Source organism: Chlamydotis macqueenii, chromosome 6 (genome assembly GCF_036417535.1).
Source record: "Chlamydotis macqueenii isolate bChlMac1 chromosome 6, bChlMac1.mat, whole genome shotgun sequence".
Lineage (NCBI taxonomy): Eukaryota > Metazoa > Chordata > Aves > Otidiformes > Otididae > Chlamydotis > Chlamydotis macqueenii.
The window spans coordinates 7,691,544-7,710,877 of record NC_141561.1 but is presented as its reverse complement, the minus strand read 5'-3'; the positions used below and the strand labels follow the sequence as shown (position 1 = coordinate 7,710,877).

The 19,334-nt window shown below is 42.4% G+C and overlaps 2 protein-coding genes across 3 annotated transcripts in view; one reads left to right on the top strand and one right to left on the bottom strand.

Annotated features, from left to right (window-relative positions):
* The window catches only part of MGAT5 (alpha-1,6-mannosylglycoprotein 6-beta-N-acetylglucosaminyltransferase), a 125,108-nt gene extending 120,052 nt beyond the window's left edge, over positions 1 to 5,056 (top strand). Inside the window, exons 17-18 of one of the 2 annotated variants that reach the window (XM_086751093.1) lie at positions 1,248 to 1,481; positions 2,091 to 5,056. In XM_086751093.1, the coding sequence (XP_086607219.1) occupies positions 1,248 to 1,446 (199 nt within the window). In that variant the 3' untranslated portion in view covers positions 1,447 to 1,481; positions 2,091 to 5,056. Of the gene's footprint in view, positions 1 to 1,247 lie in introns of both variants that reach the window. The other variant, XM_086751092.1, reaches the window with a different exon arrangement.
* A 9,641-nt stretch (positions 5,057 to 14,697) lies between these two features.
* TMEM163 (transmembrane protein 163) overlaps positions 14,698 to 19,334 on the bottom strand; it is a 97,697-nt gene continuing 93,060 nt past the window's right edge. Inside the window, exons 7-8 of the mRNA XM_086751031.1 lie at positions 16,853 to 16,994; positions 14,698 to 15,856 (exon numbers count right to left, since the gene is read on the bottom strand). Coding sequence (XP_086607157.1) covers positions 15,796 to 15,856; positions 16,853 to 16,994 — 203 coding nt within the window. The 3' untranslated portion in view covers positions 14,698 to 15,795. The remainder of the gene's footprint in view (positions 15,857 to 16,852; positions 16,995 to 19,334) is intronic.

Sequence of the window (19,334 nt, the reverse complement as noted above, 5' to 3'; positions counted from 1 at the left end):
TGTCGGTATTGTCCTAGGTAAAGAACTGTAAACCCTTATACATTAGAGGCTTTAGTACCCATTTAGAAAGCTTCCAGCTATGCATTAAGGAAATTAATGGCGCTTTCAGGTGCTGTCTCTTTGGGACCATGTCTGTGTTCCTTTCAGAATGAAAACAAAGCACTAAAAACTGAGCTCAAAAAAAATGCCTGCTAGGGAATCTGCTTTGCAGGTTTTCTATCTCCACTTTTTGCTAAATTAAATTGCAGAAGGTTTTTATTTTTGTATTTTCTTTGAAAAGTGGTGCTTTCCAGTGGAGTTCAGAAGCAGCTCATATGAAAACTCTGTCAGGCTTCTTTTCTAGCTGTCTAGACAAAATTTTAACTCTGGAAAATAAATCTGTTAAATGCAGCAAGCTACCAGTGATTCCAGAATAAATGAAAAACAAGCCTCTGCTGGAATTGCTACCCTCGTGCTTAAGCTTCGTGGTCAGAAAATGGCAACTCGAATTTTTCTTTCTTCAGCTAGCTCGCGCTGGCTCGTCCTCAGGGCAGTGGGCCCTGCTCTGACCAGCTTCCCCCATAACAGCGGCATCATATCGTCCTCGCACTTTGGCTGCCGTACCTCGAGCTGCCCAGGGCTGCCTGGCACAGTCTGGTGCCTGGGGGAGATCCCTGCTGCGAAATCAGTGAGAATGCTTCCTGATTTCAGATTCTTTGGGTTTGTCTTACTAGAAATCCATGGTGTATTTAAATATTACGCTTTGGGGAGCAGTCAAAAGCATTTTTTTCCCTTTTTCATAAAATCACAGAATGGTTTGGGTTGGAAGGGACCGTTAAAGGCCATCCAGTCCAACCCCCCTGCAAGGAGCAGGGACATCTCCAACCAGACCAGGTTGCTCAGAGCCCCGTCCAACCTGGCCTTGAATGTTTCCAGGGATGGGGCATCCACCACCTCTCTGGGCAACCTGGGCCAGTGTTCCACCACCCTCAGTGCAAAAATTTTTTTCCTTATATCAAGTCTCTTTAACTTCTTTCAATAATCTTTAGGAAACTAAGTAAAGCTGAAAAGGCTGTACTGCCCTCTGCAGAAAGAATCTGCACAGGCAAAAAGAAAAGAGTGTCATATTCTGGAAATCTGCAATTCTAAATGTGCTTGATTTAGGATGTAATGTAGCATTTTATTTTATTTTTAGCGAGGAAGGATGAAAACTGTACCGAGCTTCTGTAAACTCCACTGTGATTTAGATCATGTGCTTTGCTTTTTAGGCATAATATTGAATGTCTCACCATGGAGTCTGCGAATGATATTCTGGTCCCCTCTTTTGATGGAAGAAGGAAGCACTGTGTTTTCCAAGGAGACCTCTTATTGTTCAGCTGTGCCGGATCCCACCCAACCCACAGAAGAATCTGCCCCTGCAGAGACTATATTAAGGGGCAGGTTGCGCTTTGTAAAGACTGCCTATAGCAGCCGCAGAGCTTCTTTTGAGTTGAGGACAAAATGTAAGTAGTTTTGAGAGGAGCTACTTATTACTTCCTGCACTTTTGTCCAGGTTTTTCGCTGCAGGCAGAGCTATCATTGCTGGGCAGAATTCCCTACTGGGAGAGGAGGGATTCATAACAAGCAGCTAACTGATCTTTTTTTTCCTATAAGAACATTTGCAGTGTAACTCTTCAGATTCCTTCATCTGTTTGCGAAGAGAAACAAGTTTCATGTTCTACAGTGATTTGAAGATGACTGCACAGAATAGTTTGTAGAAAATTCCCAGACCCATCAAGCTTCTTTTTTTGTTGTTTGGGTGAAGTGTTTTCTAATTTTTTAATGAGTTAGGACACCCCCCACCCTGGTTAGCTAAAGGATCTCAACTTCATTCCTGTAGAAAACTGAAAAAAGTGTGCTTGAGGGAGGGGTGCAGGGGAGGGAGGACTGACGTTTTATTCTAGGTGCACTGTTTTGGGTACTGCTGTAGCTTGAACTCGGAATCACAAGATAGCTCTGTACCCTGTCGTTGGGTTATCTGGGCCCAGTTCTTTTTTTTTTTTTTTTTTTTTTTTTTTTTCTCCCTTGTTTTTTAAATCTTTGTATACAACAAGATATTGTCTGCATCACAGCTGCTGCATCCGAGCAGTCTAAACAGCGAGTGTCATGAATGAGCAAACGGGCCGTTGCCAACGCGTGACACATCCTGGTGACTCGACAACGGACTAGGGTTGTGGCATTCTTCAGCGTGGAAAAGCTACAAAAACATACTGCCATTTTTGGAATGGACTTGTCACAGTTTACTGGTCCCATTTAGAGAGTAATCTTTGGAATTTGCCCATGCTTCTGTTGTAGTCTGTCTACTAGAAATACTGTGTGAAGCAAAAAGTATTCAGCATCATTGGAGCAATATTATCTTTAGAGCCTCAGTTTGCTATGGCTTCTAGTAGTTAAAGTGTTGCTGAATGACATAGAAAGGTTAAACTAAGCTAACTATAATTATTGTATGGTAGAAATGTAAAATGCCTTCATAACTAGCTAGATTTTTAAAGAGAATTTTTTCTGAAGAACAAGTAAGAAGAGACAAGCAATGCTAAGAAAAGCATTGACCAATCTCGTGGGTTCTTTGTTTTTCTGTTTTGGGGGGGTGGGGGGTGTTTGCTTCTTTTTTTTATTTTCTTAGCAGGCACACCAGTTACAAATTTAGCATAAAACAATTCAAGAGTTTGGAATTTAAAACAAACTTCATTTTTTCAGAACAGCCAGTTAAATCTTCTAACCCGCCTTCTTTTTATAGAGGTAATTTTTGTTGTTTTCAGCAGAAGGTGGCATGCTTGACAGCACTGTTTGTAGTTAGGAAATTACATTCCAAGATTAGTGAGAAACAAATCTGCAGTATATTTTGAAAGCAGTCATAGTCTGCAGGTTTACAATTTGGACATGCACTGACCATACTGGTAAAAAATTTCAAATCAACATTGAAGTGTTTTTTCATAAAGATTAACAAACTTTACCAGGTAATAATTAAAAGCATAGATACTTTAAATTTTCCTTTCTTGGATGTATCTGGTTGGTTCAGATTTTTCTCATAACAGGCATTCATTATCTGTGTGTGAATGTTGATGCATCTCTTGACCTACCAAAGACCAAGCAAGGGAAATAGTGTTTCATCGCGGATAAATTCTCAAGACAAAAGAACAGATCAGTATACATTTAAAATTTCAATTTAAAAGCAATGAATTAGCTTTTTCAAATTTCTCACTTCCTGCCTCAGCACCGCCTGACAGCGTTATCCTGTAACGCTCCAGAACATGGCTGTGGGACTACACAGGAACCTAATCCTGGGAGACTGAGTATCCAGAAAGGATATGTGGGAGCTGTGGAACAGCAAGGTCACCAGTAACTGGGTTGTGATGATGATAAAATCTGCTGTATTTTAGAGTAATTTTCCAGAAACAGAACAGCTGGGTTCTATAATGGGAGGCAAACTTTTTGTATGAAAAGAAAACAAACACAAACTAATATGAAAATCCTTACAGTTGCCATAGCTCAGCATTTGCTCCAGTCAGCACAGATGTAGTTTGCAATAGTTTTCATGCCTGGAAAAGCTGGGGGAGGAGGTTTGGACCTGGGTCTGAGCAGGCACAACAATTCGTTTTGTATTTATATGAAATATTCCCTGCGTACCTGTGCATATTTGTGCAACTGGAAAATCCTCCATATCAAAGTACATGTACTTCTACTTGGTGCTGAAAGTAAAGGCAACAGCAGAACTTGTCTTTACCAGTTCAGCCTGAGCTTCTTCAGGCAGGAATTTAGTTTGGAATGAGATATCGCAGAATATGTCGGAAACAAAGATTTGTATGTGTGCACTTAAAGAATGCAAAACACGTAGTTTTTGCTGTAGTGTAATTCTTTGCTGTAAATACATATTTGCTTGTTTCCCTCCCCCCCGCTGTATGGCCCACCTGGCATACTGCATTTTACTTTGCCTCTAACCCTTTAAAGATGGGAGAGTTTTGGTATTTGTTATTCTAAGATTTTTCTGGTCTAGTGCTTTGCTCAATGCTAAGTTTGCCTTTACCACAGCAGGGAGAGTCTATTATAAGCTGGTTTCTCGTGCTGTAGCACTGTTTCTTTCTAGTCTACTGAACTGAATTACTGCATACTGGCAAAAGCGAAACAGCAGGCACCAGCGCCGCTTGCATTTCAGCCAGGGACAGAACATACAAATTGGCTTCAGAATCAGCTGGGTCCCATCCTATTTCCACTGAAATCTCTAGAGCAGACTCATTAATCTTAACGAAAAAAGAATCAAGACGTGTCATTTGATAGGCCTCTATTACTAATTTTAAACTCTTTTCAGAAGAAATATTACTTTTATGAAATACAGCTTCAGTCTAAATTTTTTGTAAAGGGAGATGGAGAACTGTAAGTGCATAAACTTTGTAAACTTTACTCGTAAACCTGAGGCAGCGCTCCTCCATCCCGCAGCAGCGTTTGGCCATGCGCTGGTAAATGTGCGAATCCTTCCAGAGACCAGCACTCAGGCAGACCCATGTGGGGCTACTGAAAAGTTGGAATGGTTTACTAAAACACATAACACATATCCACACTGCAGGCTAGAGGGCAGCCTTCTGTCCAAGTTCCATAACTATTTTCCTTCCTAATTAAAGAAGAAAGGTGTAGTCCAGCTATTGCACTTAACCAAGAATACCAGAGATGGGACCACGCTACTGGTTTCAGTCTGACGGTAAAGCTTGCGGCTTCCTTTACTCAGAAATCAGGTTTTTGCACGACTTGCATTTGAACATATTGATCAGCGATTGATGGGGAAAAAAATGTCAAAAGTTGAATATAAAAAGACTTTACAAGCTTTTAAACATATCTCTCATATCAAGACATTCTTTGTTTTAAAATTTTGTATTTTTGTATGTGACCTAGGTTTTTTTCAAAAATCGTATTCCTACGAGATTAGACAACTTGAGAGAGAAGCAGTTATGTATTTATTAAAATTAACGTAAAGGCTTGCCTTTGAAAGGTGAAGTTGGTAAATACACACTGTTTAAAAATGCCAATAAAAACCTCATTTATTTCATATATGCAAGTTGATTTGCACATGTATAAATAGAGTTGCTTTTTGCATTTTTTGCTTAGTTTCTATGTTTCTTTTTGTAATTTATAGTTGCAGCTGTGTGTTTGCTTGTTTATATCAGATTGTTTCTCCTACAAATATTTAATGTTTATGTGCCTTTTTTTACTTTCTTTGGGATTTGGATGAGTGTTTGGAGTATGGACACTGTCTGAACAAGTATAATGGAACACTATACAACAATAGTAACAATAGTAATAATAGTGCTTGATACAGCTTAGCAAAGTTGTTGACTTTTTCAGTAGTGGAGAAGTGTGTTCTAAAACTATAAAGGTAAGGGTCAGTAAGATAACAGATACTATTACTTCAGTAACTCTTGCAAAACTTTGCTTCTACAAACAAAATACCCAGTAGTGAACATCTGTAATTTGGCATGAGAGCTCCTGCCGGGATGGGATGTCTGTTTAATGACCAGAGAGCAAACTAAAGCTGTTAGGAGACAATGCTAACAGGAGAACTCTAGAAACAGCCATATCTGATTTGATCAGCAAAAAAATGAAGAATCAACATTAAAGCCTGTGAGGTGCTGGGTTTCTGGATACAGACGTACATAGAAGTGTACGGGGTGATTCCTGGTGCTGGCAGGAGAACACAGTCCTTTTATGATACCTGATTTTGTGACTCTCAGCAGGGCAGGGAACTCTGGATATCCAGCTTATTGCAGATGTCTTTCTTCTTAATGCTACTACTTTTCTGCAAGAGGAATATTTTGCAAAATAGCTGCTCATCAGGTTTCAGTTGGAGGTCGCCAAACAGGGCTGCAGACGGAGCCAGGACGCTGCGTCTTCCCCGCTCAGCTCTGCTCCCAGCTGCTTGCACTGGCTTTTGCAACTTGCTTATTGACACACATTCAGCCTCGCTGAGAGTTTCTGTTGGTACCAGCCACCGTTAGGCAACGTCTTCTCACTTGATTGTCTTGTACTACCATCCTTTAAAGTCCCAGTCAGCAGCCTTGGTTTATCCTTGATAGGAAAGACATGCCCTCCCCTCTCAAAAAAAGAGCAGCCCATCTAAATTACAAAGATGATTTACGAGTTTGCAGCACTTTTCACATAAACAAAATCCAGATAGCTTTCTCGGGTATGTAGTTTGTTCATAGTGCATTTCAGGACCAGATTTTGCTAGTAAAATAAATTAAAAGGGATGAATCAGGCTGGATAGACTCATCAGAGTCTAATTAACTTCATTACTCCCACTGGCTTCAGTGATAGCAGAACTCCTCCATTAATTTTTCTGCAAATTAAAGAAAGCAGCTCTCCCTTTTTCATACATAGAAAGCCCCGTGTCTTACAAGATAATGACCAAACCCCGTGCAGGTTATATCGTACGCACAGCAGCAACCGGTTTTGCTTGCTGTGACAGCACATCTCATCTCTGACTAGGCTGATGTTGCTTTTTATTGAAGTATCAGTTGAAAACTTGGTTCAATAGCTGTTCAGTCTACAGTTTGGATTTGGTGGGGTGGGGTGTTTGATGTTTGTTTGTTTTTGAAGAGACTATTAGTCATCCGTTTCCAGGGGTGCTAACATTTTGGCACGGCTATTTCTTTGCGATGTTTGTCCTACAGCTTCTATGCCTTCAACTTTTGACTTGCGATCTCTTTCCAATTGTCATTCTCCTTTGGTCCCACCATTTTGGGGACCATTGTAACGTTGAGGAGAACAATGCACTGACTGATGTATGCTTTCATTCAGGCTGAAAAGGCCGGGGACAGATAGGGTTTCATTAAGATATGCTTTAATAATATTGCTGTAAAGGTAACATCAAAACGTATTGTTTTATGGGCAGTGACTTAAATCTTGTTTTCATATTTTTAAGCAGCTCTATGGGGTTTTTCTTTAATATCAATTTGTAATTTCCAAATATTATATTTAAATGGACTCTGTAAACAGCAAACTCCGTGTATCAAGTGTAAGATGTTTACTGTGGGAATGTGTTGAAAATACCAGAGGCTGAACCCCAGAATGCTTCAGATGTGAGGCACCGTTCACGTTCTTTCTTCCGGGGAAAAATAACCAAGTGCAGCCGTTGCCAAAGCGTCTTGCTTTTACAGGGGCAATCCTTTACACAGTCGTGTAATTAGGAAGGGAGAAAGCTGCTCCGCTCACGGCCGCTCACGCAGCCCAGGCTGGGTCCCGCAGGAGCCAGCAAAACCCTTGGCTTTAAGGAGAGCATGTAAAGAACGCTCTGGCATTTACCTGAGCCACCCAGGCGCTCGGCAAACCGCACGCAACACCTCCTGGCTCGGACTCCAGCAGCTGCAAAGCAGTTTGAAGTAACAAATAGGTACACAGTACATCGAGTTTAATTGCTGTCTGAAGGCAGTTAATTTTAGTAAGGTTATGCTCAGAACTTATTTGCTACACTTATTAACAGGTCTGTTGCAGTACAGTGACAGTGAAAACCGTTTTTAAGAAGTCATGGCTTTGTTTGGTTTTCACAAAGGAATACAGCAGAGGAGGAAGAAACGGCAGTTTTTACCAAGGGAAAAAAAAGAGTAAATTTTATGAGAAGAGAAAAGTTACCCTGAAGATTCCGAGAGAGCTAGAAGAAAAGCATAAGGGAATATTTACAAAGATAATTTCAGCTTGGAGAAGTTGATCCCCACGCGCTTGCTTGGTGGAGCGCTGCGGGGGGGTTCTCCAGAGGACACTTTGGGGCAGCCCTTTGGTTCCTGGTCTGAGTCATTCCCAGGGGGAGGCGCTCTCTCCATGGGCGAAGGGGGTCAAAGTCTGAAAAATCCCTGTAGCACTGTAAATTGGAAAAAAAAACCCAAAACCTACTGAAACCTGAAAAAAGCAGAAGATGCTGCATTTTTTTTCAGATAATTTGGAGTTAATGAGAGTTTTTCTATGTACACAAGAACTTCAGGGTTGGTACTCTGTGTTTGGTTTGAATTCTCTCCTAAAAGGTTCATCCTTTGTCTTATTTAAATGGTTGTGTTCCACTATATTACGTTCAAGCAGTTTGATTTAGAAAGAACAGAACACAGTGGTTCAGATATTGTCAAGTTCCTGGGGTTCAAGAGGATGGGATTTTTTAAATTTTTTTTTTTTTAAGAAAAGTAAATGTCTGTACTTTAATGGCATAGAAAAATGCTTTGTTTTCACTGTTGTAGAAAAAAACTAGGGAGAACTTTATTTTTCAATAAACCTTTTTCTTGTGTGATTTGGATTTATGATTGCTTTGTGCTTAAGTGGGAAGTCTGTGAGCTGCCATTTATCCAAATGGTGATTCTGCAGCTGGGCGTTCCTGTTGCTGGCCCAGCTCTTCCGAGGTGACCGTGAACAGTCCCGTCTGCCCACGTCTTGGCCAGGAGAACAGGCAAGTAACTATCTTTTTACTTTGTTTTGTTTGAAATCTAAGTTTGAGAATGGATAAAATCAAACTTCATTTTAGGAGGGCAGCTTTGGTACAGTCGTAGTTAGGAATTCTGGATTTCTTAGAAATGCCCAGTGCACAAGGAAGACGGTGGAATTGCACTGTGGCACGTGGACATACAAGACTAACTGGCACAATACGCTGGGGAGGTCAAAAACAAAAGCCATGCTGTGGCAAAATAACAGCTTTAGAGAGTGTTGTCTTTCAAGCTCAAAGTTTAAGCGCAGAGCTTGGATGGCTGATGAAATACGTGCATATGGAACAAGAGATCAGGCGTGAAAGTTTGGACTACAGCCTGCATTGCTTCAGTTGGCATCGCCCCACGCCTGGCTGAGGTTTCGGCAGCTGGTGCTGCAGGAGCCACCGCCTGGGAGCGGCCCTGGGAAGGCTTTGCCCAAATCGTCCCGGACGGGAGCTCGTGTCTTAGGGGTGCGCAGCGTGTGTTCAGTGCTCTTGCTGGGTGCCAACAGGTTGTAAACAGATGTGTCAAAAAAAGACACACACTAGAAATGTGCAGAGAGTGAAACTGCTTACATGGAACTGTCACTTTATAGCAGCTGCGCCCGTTCTGTTGAAAGGTTCTTTCTTCCCACTTCCATTTTTGTCAGCCCCAGCTGAGACTGAGGGAAGAGTCCTCTGCTGTCAGCTTCTGCTAGGAATGGTGAGAGGGTTTGGTGGAGGTGTCCAAGAGTAACAGAACAATGAATGTGGGAGCAGTATTCTGTAGTCAAATGAATAGTAAAAAACCCAACTGACCAATGAAACCAAAATGAAGATCAGCTCTTTTTTCTCTGTTCCAAAAATGTCCATTTGTAATATAGCTGCTATTTACTTTTTAAAACTGCAACAGAGAGAAGGAACTGCTTACTTTCTTACAGCAACACTTTTTTCCAAGTTTTTTTGCATGCTCTTTCTTTTTACATGTGGCCACACATAACTGAGTGCTGTAAAAGCAGCGGAGTAGAGAAGTCAGTACCCAGCAGCTTGGGATCCTTTTTTTTCCCATCCCAATTAATAACACACAATGCTGGTAAGCAATAGCGTAAACAAAAAAAATGTCAAAGTGAAGTGGGAAAGTGAAATGGCTGCAGGCTGGGAGAGGGTTTGTGGCGTGGGTTTGGCTATCCAGTTGTGCACATTCTGTTCCCTGCCAAAACTGGGGAGTTTAGGGCATCGTGGCCACACATGACGGGTTACTGCTGCGTGTTGCTGGCGGTGCTCCTGCAAGAGCCTTTTAATGCTGTTTCAGTGAGGTGAAGTATGTCAACATCCTTCACCAGTTGCCCCCTTTCCTGGGTATGTCCTTGGCAGGCTACACCTCAGATGAAAATGGGTGCAAATTTTGCTGGTTCTGTGTTGCTATTCAATATACCACACTTCCCAAACGTTTCCTAACGTCAAAATGAATTAGGGGACGACAGTGCTCATTCAGTTCCTTGTTCTGGTTATTTTTGGAAATGTTTTCCTTCCTGTTTCATTCCCCTAATTAATTGTTCACCTTTGACATTATAAGGAGAAATCTGTAAAATGGTGAGCAGCTGGAGTCAGATGTTGGCTGTGTTGCAGTCACATAACGGAAAAAAAATTACGAACATTGGAACTTGGAATAAAAAAAATTACACACGCCAGGCAGCTGTATTGGAAAGAGCATTAGGGGAGCTTAAATACTTCACCTCTCACACACTTCGACTGGTTTCAGTCAAACTCCATCTTGTAGAGAGGCCACAGATGGAAACATTTTGCTGGGACTATTCTGTGCAGCTCTCAAAAGCCTCACCTCACCCTGATGCTTCCTCCTCACCGTGGAAGACAGGGAGTAGCCCAGTTTACTGCCTTACAGTGCCCCTCGTTTATGTTTATGCTTGTTGGGTCTTGCGTGTTTTATTATTTTACTAATTATGGAGCTTGTATTTAACTAAAGTTGTGGTAGTAAATCTTCCGTGCCAATAAAAAAATTGACTATTGTTTGCACTGAACAGGCTCCAGCTGTCGGGTCTCGCTGTACGTATGTCCTGCTTTGTCTTGTGGTCCCGTGGCTGGGGCGGCATTGCTCCCGGGACGCTTGCTGCAGGACCCTGGGGGAGCACGTGCTGGCTGGAGGTATCTATCTGCCTCCTGCGCATTTGTGAGAAGGGCAACTTCAACGCAGATGGTGCTGGGAAAAAAAACTGAAACAGTAACATTACCTCTAAAGAAAACGTACCAAGGTATGCGTTTCAGGTGTTTCAGCAAGTAACAGCTGCTGCTCACAGTGTAAGTATTCAGTACCGTAGATCTTTGAATCACTGCAGCCCCCTCTTAGCTTTTATTTCCCCTCTGCCTGAGTAGGAGGGAAGAGGTTGCGCAGAGAGGTGGTGGAAGCCCCATCCCTGGAAACATTCAAGGCCAGGCTGGACGGGGCTCTGAGCAACCTGATCCAGTTGGAGATGTCCCTGCTCCTGGCGGGGAGGGGTGGACTGGATGGCCTTTAAAGGGTCCCTTACAGCCCAACCATTCTGTGATGCTGTGACTCAATGTGATTTGCCCAAGGCCACGCTGCAGGCTTGGATTCTGCGTGGTGGGTCAGCCCCTGTAAAAGGAGGTCGGTGTTTGTTGTCATTTGGCCATTTTGGAATAGGTGTTGCCTTTACGCCTCTCCTTGCTCTGTTGTGTGGTGACAATCCCATAAGGCCTGTGCCAGTAAGAGAGGAGTTCAGAAGAATACTGGGGTTGGTGGCACTGGTGTTAGCTGGCAAAACGGGACGTTTCCTAGTGACTTGCCAAACTAGCTTAGAAGAGCATAGCCTTTCTGGGCAGGCTTTGTTTAAAATGGACCGTCAGCCTCCCTCCATCCCACTGTTTTTGCTGATGCCTGTGTCAGTCCCTGCTGCACCTGCACACGGGGTTCTCCTGAGCCCCTGCTCACGCATGCAGGCTGGAGCCTGCCGTGGAGCCGCAGCAGGTAACCTGGTCACACCAAACAGGTGAAAGTCAAGAACCCTTCAGTGCTGTCTCCCATACCAATCTTGTGGCTGAAAGGAAAACATCAGCTCCCAAACGTGGGAGGAACAGGAGAGGGAAATATCCCTGGGTTGTCTGCTATTTGCTTTAATTACGCTCTCCCGTTGCTAGGCCGCAGGAATGTGTTTGTGTGTGCTACTCCTGCTGCGCTGCTGCTCCTGCACAGGCAGAGGCTGGGCACTCTCCTTCGTCCCAGCACCCCTTGGCGGCAGCGTACGGAACACAGCCCGGCAGCAAACTCTCGGGAATTACAGGGGCTGCGAGCGCAGCAGAACACTTTCCTACCGTCTGGCTGGGACATCGGCGCAAGTCCAGGCATCCCAGAGGTAATCGCTGGGCACGTAGCTTCAGCCGTTCCTTAGCTCTGGTGCACAGAGGCAGCTTGCCGCTATCGTGGCCTTCTGTTTAATACTCCATCCTTACAGAGGCTAAATGGGTATTAAAGACATTTCTTCAGTATAAAATTGAGTGTCTAAGAAAAAAAAAAATGCATTGCGAGGTTGGGAACCTGCTTTGTGTATGATACAGGTTTAATGTTTGGCTAGTGAACTAGCATCTCCGTGAGCTGGCCCACAACAAGGGATGCCAGAAATGTCTACGCTTTTCCCCAGGCAGCTGGGAGTGCAGCAATGCAAGCAGCATTGGTAGCAGTGAGGAACGGCGTGGTACATTCCCAGAGGCAGGTCTGCCTTGGGCTTAATCTGCCCACAGCTGAGCAGCCTCGTGTCTGGGTTCTGTGCTTCAGGTCCATTTCTGGGACATCATTTTCAGCAAGGAGCTTCTTTTGTGGCTCCATTTTTTTTCACCAAGGCTGGATCATGCTTTTTTACAGCTTACCTACTATTGCTAGGAGTGAAATGGGACTAAATCAGCAAGAGATGTTAGTCTAGTGATTTCTTGATTACAATCCGGGTTCAAAAAAATCTGGCTTTCAGCTTGAAATGGACCATTATCTTATGCAGGGCATGGCTTGGGATTCAAGACTGCAGCTGGTGTAATTCTTGCTGTGAGAGTGTTTCAGTAGCTTTCTTCTCTGCTGAACAATCTGGCCAAATTCAAAGCATCTGCTCAGATTCATAATTATTTTCAGGGATTGATTTGCAATTCCAACTTTGGCCAGGCTCTAATCAGTGTCAGTTTGCCGTCCCTGTCCCGGCCAGTGCTGTTCCTCGCATGAACAGTGCAGCTCCTTCCCTGTGTCCCATGCACAACAAAGAGCATGTGGGAGTGCTGACGTGCTTCTGCAGCCTGTGGTCACCCAGCCAAGTATTACGTTGGCCAGTGCCAAGTTTCAGGTGATCAGTCCAAGTGCTTTTGAGCTATTCCAGCTTTTGAAAAGTCCACCTTCACTTAACAAGTGTGCTTCCAGCTAGGCTATCTCATAGCTGGAAAAATCGACTGGGCACAGATCCTTAACAAAGAACACAAATACAGAAAGTAACCTTTGAGGGTGGCTGGCTAGAGCAGTGCGTCTCGATAAATTTGATGAGCTGTTATTCTCTTTCCTGTTGTCAGGTACCAGACAAAGCCTCCCTGATGCTAGCTGGCTTCAGCAGCGTGGATTTGTTCTCGCTTCTGAGTATCATTATTTTCTGGTCTTTTTCCTTTTAAGCATTACAAGAATTTCAGTTATTTTCTTGTATTTACCTGCTAATATCAGAATGCTTTGAAGCACCTGTGGTAACTGAAAAGCTTCTGCAATTGGTTTAAATGAATCTGATAAGAACAAGTATGATTAACTTGTTTAACCACATCTCCTTTTCAAAGGCTACGCTGCTGGAGTCTGTACTTACAAACATCCTCCAAGAGCATTCTGACGTTCCAGAAAGAAGTGTGAAACTTCATTTACTCGGTGTTTATATTTGCTTCATGCATGAACACAGCTGCGTAGTCCTGCGCTCCTATTTACACTCAGCATTTTAACAGAATTATTTAATGTTTGGGCTGGGTGTTGGTTTTAACGTCCCACATACTTACAGTGGACTGGGACTTCTGTGTTGCAAAGGTTACATCAGAAGTTAAGTATCTTGCCACACCCCAGTAAAACTTCTCACCTTCCTTCAGAAGCATTTGGCACTGGCCTCTGCTACGATGAGCCTCCCGGAGCGCATGGCCCCGTGGGGCAGAGCTTTTAGTACTTCCCAAGTGTTATCCCAACAACTAGTAATGGGGCCGGAGGAGTAATAAAGCCCCTGGAGAGGCAGAAGAGGGTAAACAGTACTAATAAAACCAACAAAACCATGAAATGTCAAACAGCTATGTTTAGGACCTGGTTTTATGATTCTGAGGCAAAAGGTACTTGACAAAAGCTAATTAAGCAGTGGGGAAATGCCTGTTCCACAGCTCACTTCATGGAACTAGGAGTTAGAGAAGTGTTATGGGAAAGTATCAGGACAAAGCAAAAGCATAACATATTAGGAATTTGTGTAGAAAGAAAGGGGCTTAGGGTGGTATTTGATATTTAAAAATCCTCTGGTGATGAATACAAGTGACAACTCCTATACTTTACAGTCTTTGCCGGATGCATTTGTGAAACAGCTCCTTTGTCTTGTCAAGCATTGTACTTACTGTCACCTTACAGCCGAGTGACACGACTATCTCTAACACCATCCTCTGGCAGCAAGGCACGAGCAGCGTCAGCCCTGATAGCACCAATATTATAAAGTTTACATACAAATATTTACACAAACTTAATCAATTGATCCAAAATATATGTAAATGAACCATAGCAGCAGAACAAAAATTAATTTTACCATAAAGAATTTTCCATTCCAAGCAGAACTGAGTGTCATCTTTCCAATATTGCGCACCTCATATGGGCACTGGCAGGTCAGCGAGACCTTTGGGTGGCCTCTTCCTACACATAGGGTTTGGAGCTGGCTTTTACTAAAGATCCTTAAGGATCTGGCTGAGAACTTGCTAAGTGACATGTGATGGGAAATATGGTTTTAGCATCACAAGGCACTAGTAAAAGAAAAAAAAAAAAATCAGTGAACTTCTAATTGTACATCTACTCTGGATTCTGCAGTCTACTGTTTGTGGCTAGAAATGGGCATTTCTAGCTACTTGGCTACTTACCATGCTCCTATTTCAAACTCGACAGGGGACTGTCTATTTTTTATCCACCTGTGATAAACAGAAGCAACAATACTGGGTCTTGTGTTGTGAAAACCAACCTGGAATATATAAAATAAAGAGAAAATGTCTATAGCCCGAGAATCCAGTTTAATAGGCTGCTATACAGGAAGACTTTGTTCTATGATACATTCTGGAAATAATTTTCAAATGTTACTTACAGATACTGTATAAAATAGATACCAGTTTTATTGATTATACATCAAGATTCTTTGATCATTTAACCTGCTATTAAGTAATATATAAGATGTGCGATGGAAGGTGAGCAACACTTTACGGGACAATCTAAATCGAATAAATAGATCTGCATCTCGCCACCGGGCTGAGCCACTGCTGTGCCATCGTCAGACTACAGAGCAACCACACAGTCACACACGCCGGGACAGCTGTGTATGGTATAATAGAAAATTAAAATCCTATTCCTCAAGCAGCTCCTCTTCCTTTCACAACTTTTTTGGCTTTGGTCTGTACAGTAATACTGCGTGTGCTTGTTTGGTCCATGCAAAGCTACGAACAGTGTCTCGTTAAGAAAAAAGAGAATTTAAATTGAAGAGGTATCGTTTCAGTTACTTTAGGATTCAAATGAAGGATCTCTCTGATCACAGAAAGGGTTGTACCTGCTCTTTGCGTGAGTCTGTTTGAATGGGGGGGAGGAGGTCACTGCTGAAGTGTTTTAAGCAACACAGCTCTTGGTGTCCAGACTCTGCAAGACGCTCTGTTAGCCGAAGAGGTCAGCAAGGATTGCACTTCTGTTACAGCATGTGTTGGGGAAAATACAGGCCGGGGGAAAATCAGAAAAAAAATTTAAAAATTTAAATAAAAATCTGAAACTGGCACTTCTTTACCCACAGGCTTACCACACCATTAAGAACACTTTCACTCTGGAATATACAACATGGCAGCTGGGTTACAACTGCGAACTGCATGTTTTCTATTGTCACAGGAATCAATAGCATACTTGAAAAAAAAAAAAATGCTGCTGTTTGGCTGAATTGCAAGCAGTGTGCACATATGCCAGTTTTACAGAGAGACTTCCCATTAAAACAAACTTCAACAAAAACAGACCACGGGAACCAAACTGCATATTTAGTAAAATACCATTGGCACCACTTCGCCAAAACGTACGCCGCTGTAGTTTTACAGTCCTTACAGAGGAGGGGGTGGGATCTTCACTCAAACATCTCGTAATGGCGCGTCTGCCTCACGCGGGGTACCATGTCGATGAGCAACCTGCGGAGGGAAGCACAGGAGTGTTGATGCAGAGACAAGTGCACTGTCAAGCAGACCGATGGCGTGGATGTTGCATGAGTTCCAGCAGCTGTACGAAAAGTTTCTGATGGTGTTCGGTATGGTTAAATAAATACTTTTGTATGGATTTGTCTCTACAGTTTTCCAGAATGGCTCATTTTACAAAGGAAATAGTGATTTCAGGGATTTTTCCAAGCATGGTATTCTCTATTAAAACATTAATTTAGCTTTTCAAGTTAAAAAAACCTCCACCACACAGCTTCCAGATGATGGCTTACTGCAGCCTGGCCAAGGTCTGCTTCTCAACAGGCATGATTCCAATTAACTAAGATGCTACATCTCCCCCTTCCTCTTATGGCAGAAAGTGGAACAAAACGCAAAACTCAGATTCCATGCAATTGTGGCAGCAATGAAGCGCATGGCGCAGCTTAATTTGATTTTATTCTATTTCTGGTGTCATGAATCAATAAAGCATCTTAAAATTCAATAGAAAAAACATCTGAAACACAACTGGCTAACCATCAGTTCAGAAGTTGCTATACAGTAGGGCTAAGATGGACACCACTATCAAGGTCATTCTTTAAACTTGAGCACCTTGCCTTTAACCTATACTTTCTTTGGAAAAAAAAAAAACAATGCTTAGAAATGTGCCCTAAAGCAGCACAGAGTGATTTTTTATCCAGGATTTGTGGTTATTTTTCAAATATTTCAAAGCCCGTATTTCCAAATTCAGGTATACAAAAGTTTTCTAAAAATTATTCCACTTTCTTTTTAAGTCCTGGCTTCTTTCCAACTGATGTGAGACGCAGCATCTTTTATCCCTTTCCACACACTCTGCTGCAGTATTGGCAGCCAGTCTAATAAATTCCAGAGACTGATTTTACTGGAGTTACATAAGCCTTTAAGAGCTATGGCTTATTACATTAAAGAGCCCATCTGCCGTACGTACTGAAATACCTGCTAGCAGGAGATACTCACTTGATTCCGTAGGCAAATATTGTAAGTCCAATTAAAACTCCTATACTGCCATCCAGATACCAGACAGAAGAATTGTGCTTAAAAACTTCAGCGCTAAGAAGGATGGAAAATCCCATTATTCCACCTACAAGAGAGTTGAAACCTGGAAGGGGGAAAAAAAATAATGAAAGAAGAACCGAATCTCAAGGAATTTGCCTTAATCATCTCGCCTAAGAAGAGACAATCTGTAGGGAGGCAAGGCATTATTATACCAGCGCCACCAGCAAGGGTTACACCATGGCACCTCTGTGCCCTTGCACGGCATTAAGGAGCAGGCAGAGCCATTCATCCACGGGTGGTTAGCCAGAGGTCTTTGCCACACTTCCCTTCAACAAATCAAACGTGGAACAGCTGGTGTCTGACCAGTGTTTCAGAGCTATGTCACCTGTCCCAGCTCATATAAATAATTTTACATTAATTTCCCTGTCCTGTGTGTCTTGGTTTGGTCAGTCCGAATTTTTTCGCTCTCTGTTTAGTTCCAAATCCCAATTCTAGCTGCTGTTTGGTTCATACAGCTTTCACCTCTTGATGCTCATTTTCCAAAAAAGCAATATTCCTTCAAAATGCTGGACCTGCACCATGTTGACTCTGATGATCAAGCACTCATCTCTCTTGTAGCTTATCGTCATGATCGAAGTATCTTTGGGCTGTGAAATAGTGGCTGGCTGGCCGCAGCCCTGCGTACAACTGCTGTAGCCCAGTTACCTGCCAGAGAACCTCTTCACAATGTACGTACCATCGCTGCACGTGCAAATATCTCCAATTAGAACTTCAGAGGCCACTTGGTAAGGTGGCTCTCATTTTCTCTGAAAAGGAGCAAACTGGAATCCAGTACATGCAAGGAGGTCATGAAAGGGAAAATGGTTTTGTACAGCAACATTTCAAAGATCTTCTCTTGAAGCTGTTCACCCCATCCCATATATTTGTGTACGTGTATCTGGCACTATAGCTTAGCTGCATACACTGCTGAATGCCTTAGGGCAGACATCAGGATAATTGTATGAATATTTCTCATTTATGCCTTAGACATATCACAGGAGCTTCATATCTATTGTTCACAATTTTCATGAACATCACTTTAGACTCCTCTTCCCTTTTTAAACCCTTTCTCTTTGTCTCCAAGATTGTCCCTTCTAAATTCTCCAGGAGCCTTTGGAATAGTTAATGCTGTTTTTCCTTCAACTCTTGTTTGATTGGTTATTGTTTTGGGTTGGGTTTTTTTTAAGTCATTGCTTGTACTAATTTTTTCCCCAAATTCCTTTTTTCTGTTTTTTTTTTTCTCAATAACTCAAAAGACATCACTTTTGTTCTACAAAAAAAGGTCACTGATAATGCATTCATTTGCTAGACACACTTAATATTTACCTAGTTGACAAATGAAAAATCAAACTTGAAATATTCTATATTGTTTCGTGAGTCAACTCTCATCAGCTGCTTCTTACAGTACTTAGCCATTTTTTCCAGTTCCCCCTGACTGCCAACAACCACATCCATGACACTCATTCCTGAATGTCTCCTTTGATCCAGACTTCTCACAGCCAGTCCTTGCCTAAGTCATGTTAAGCCTTTCTGAAAGATGTAGCTAAAAATTGACCTTTCCTAGGTACCCTACAGCTCAAATACTTGTATAAACCATCAACATGGTGACCAAGAGTCACCACCTCCCTGGTAGCTGGTACTCAAAGGCAAAGGAAACCCTGGCATGGAAAAGCACGTGTTACTTAGCAAGTCTGTGGCAGAACAGGGCGTACGAAGGCTTCAGGTTTCCAGCTTTACAAAGAAAAAGGGCGTGGGGGTTTTTTTGGACTGTGGCAGTGCATTCTACAATTGGTTGATGCCTGATTATTGGATTAATTATAGCAGTAGAGTTAAACCAATATAAACACAATTACTCCATCAACACTCCACTCTAGAAGAATTCCAGGCAATAAACTCATACAGCTAATACATGTCAATTAAATATATCCTGTGTATACATTAAGCATATAAAAAGAATATTAAGTATAAATTAATTAACTATAAATTTAAAACAACGTTGCCTTCCCTGCCCCAGCTGAAGTCAGAATCCATCAGTATGATATGCAAAAGGCAGGAATAACAGGTTTTCTTGCCATTATTGGCTGATGGTTACAAATGATCTAGAAGCCACTTAGAGAGGAAATTATTTTCTCTTCCTGACTGTCATTCAGTCAAACCTTGCTTTGCTGGTGTGGCAGGAAATCACGTAATGGCTGCAGGTATTAATCCAGGCACCATGTTCTGTGCATAAGGCTAGCACAGGAAAAAACAGGTGGCTAAATCTAGGCAGGAAACAGCTATCTCAAACCTACAGGAAAGCTGGCTAACATCACCTAACTGTCACATACCTGCATTTGTCCTCTGAGATGTTACAAAATTTAAGATAGGAAATGGCTGGTTTTAGTAGCCAGAAGGCCATGAGCTT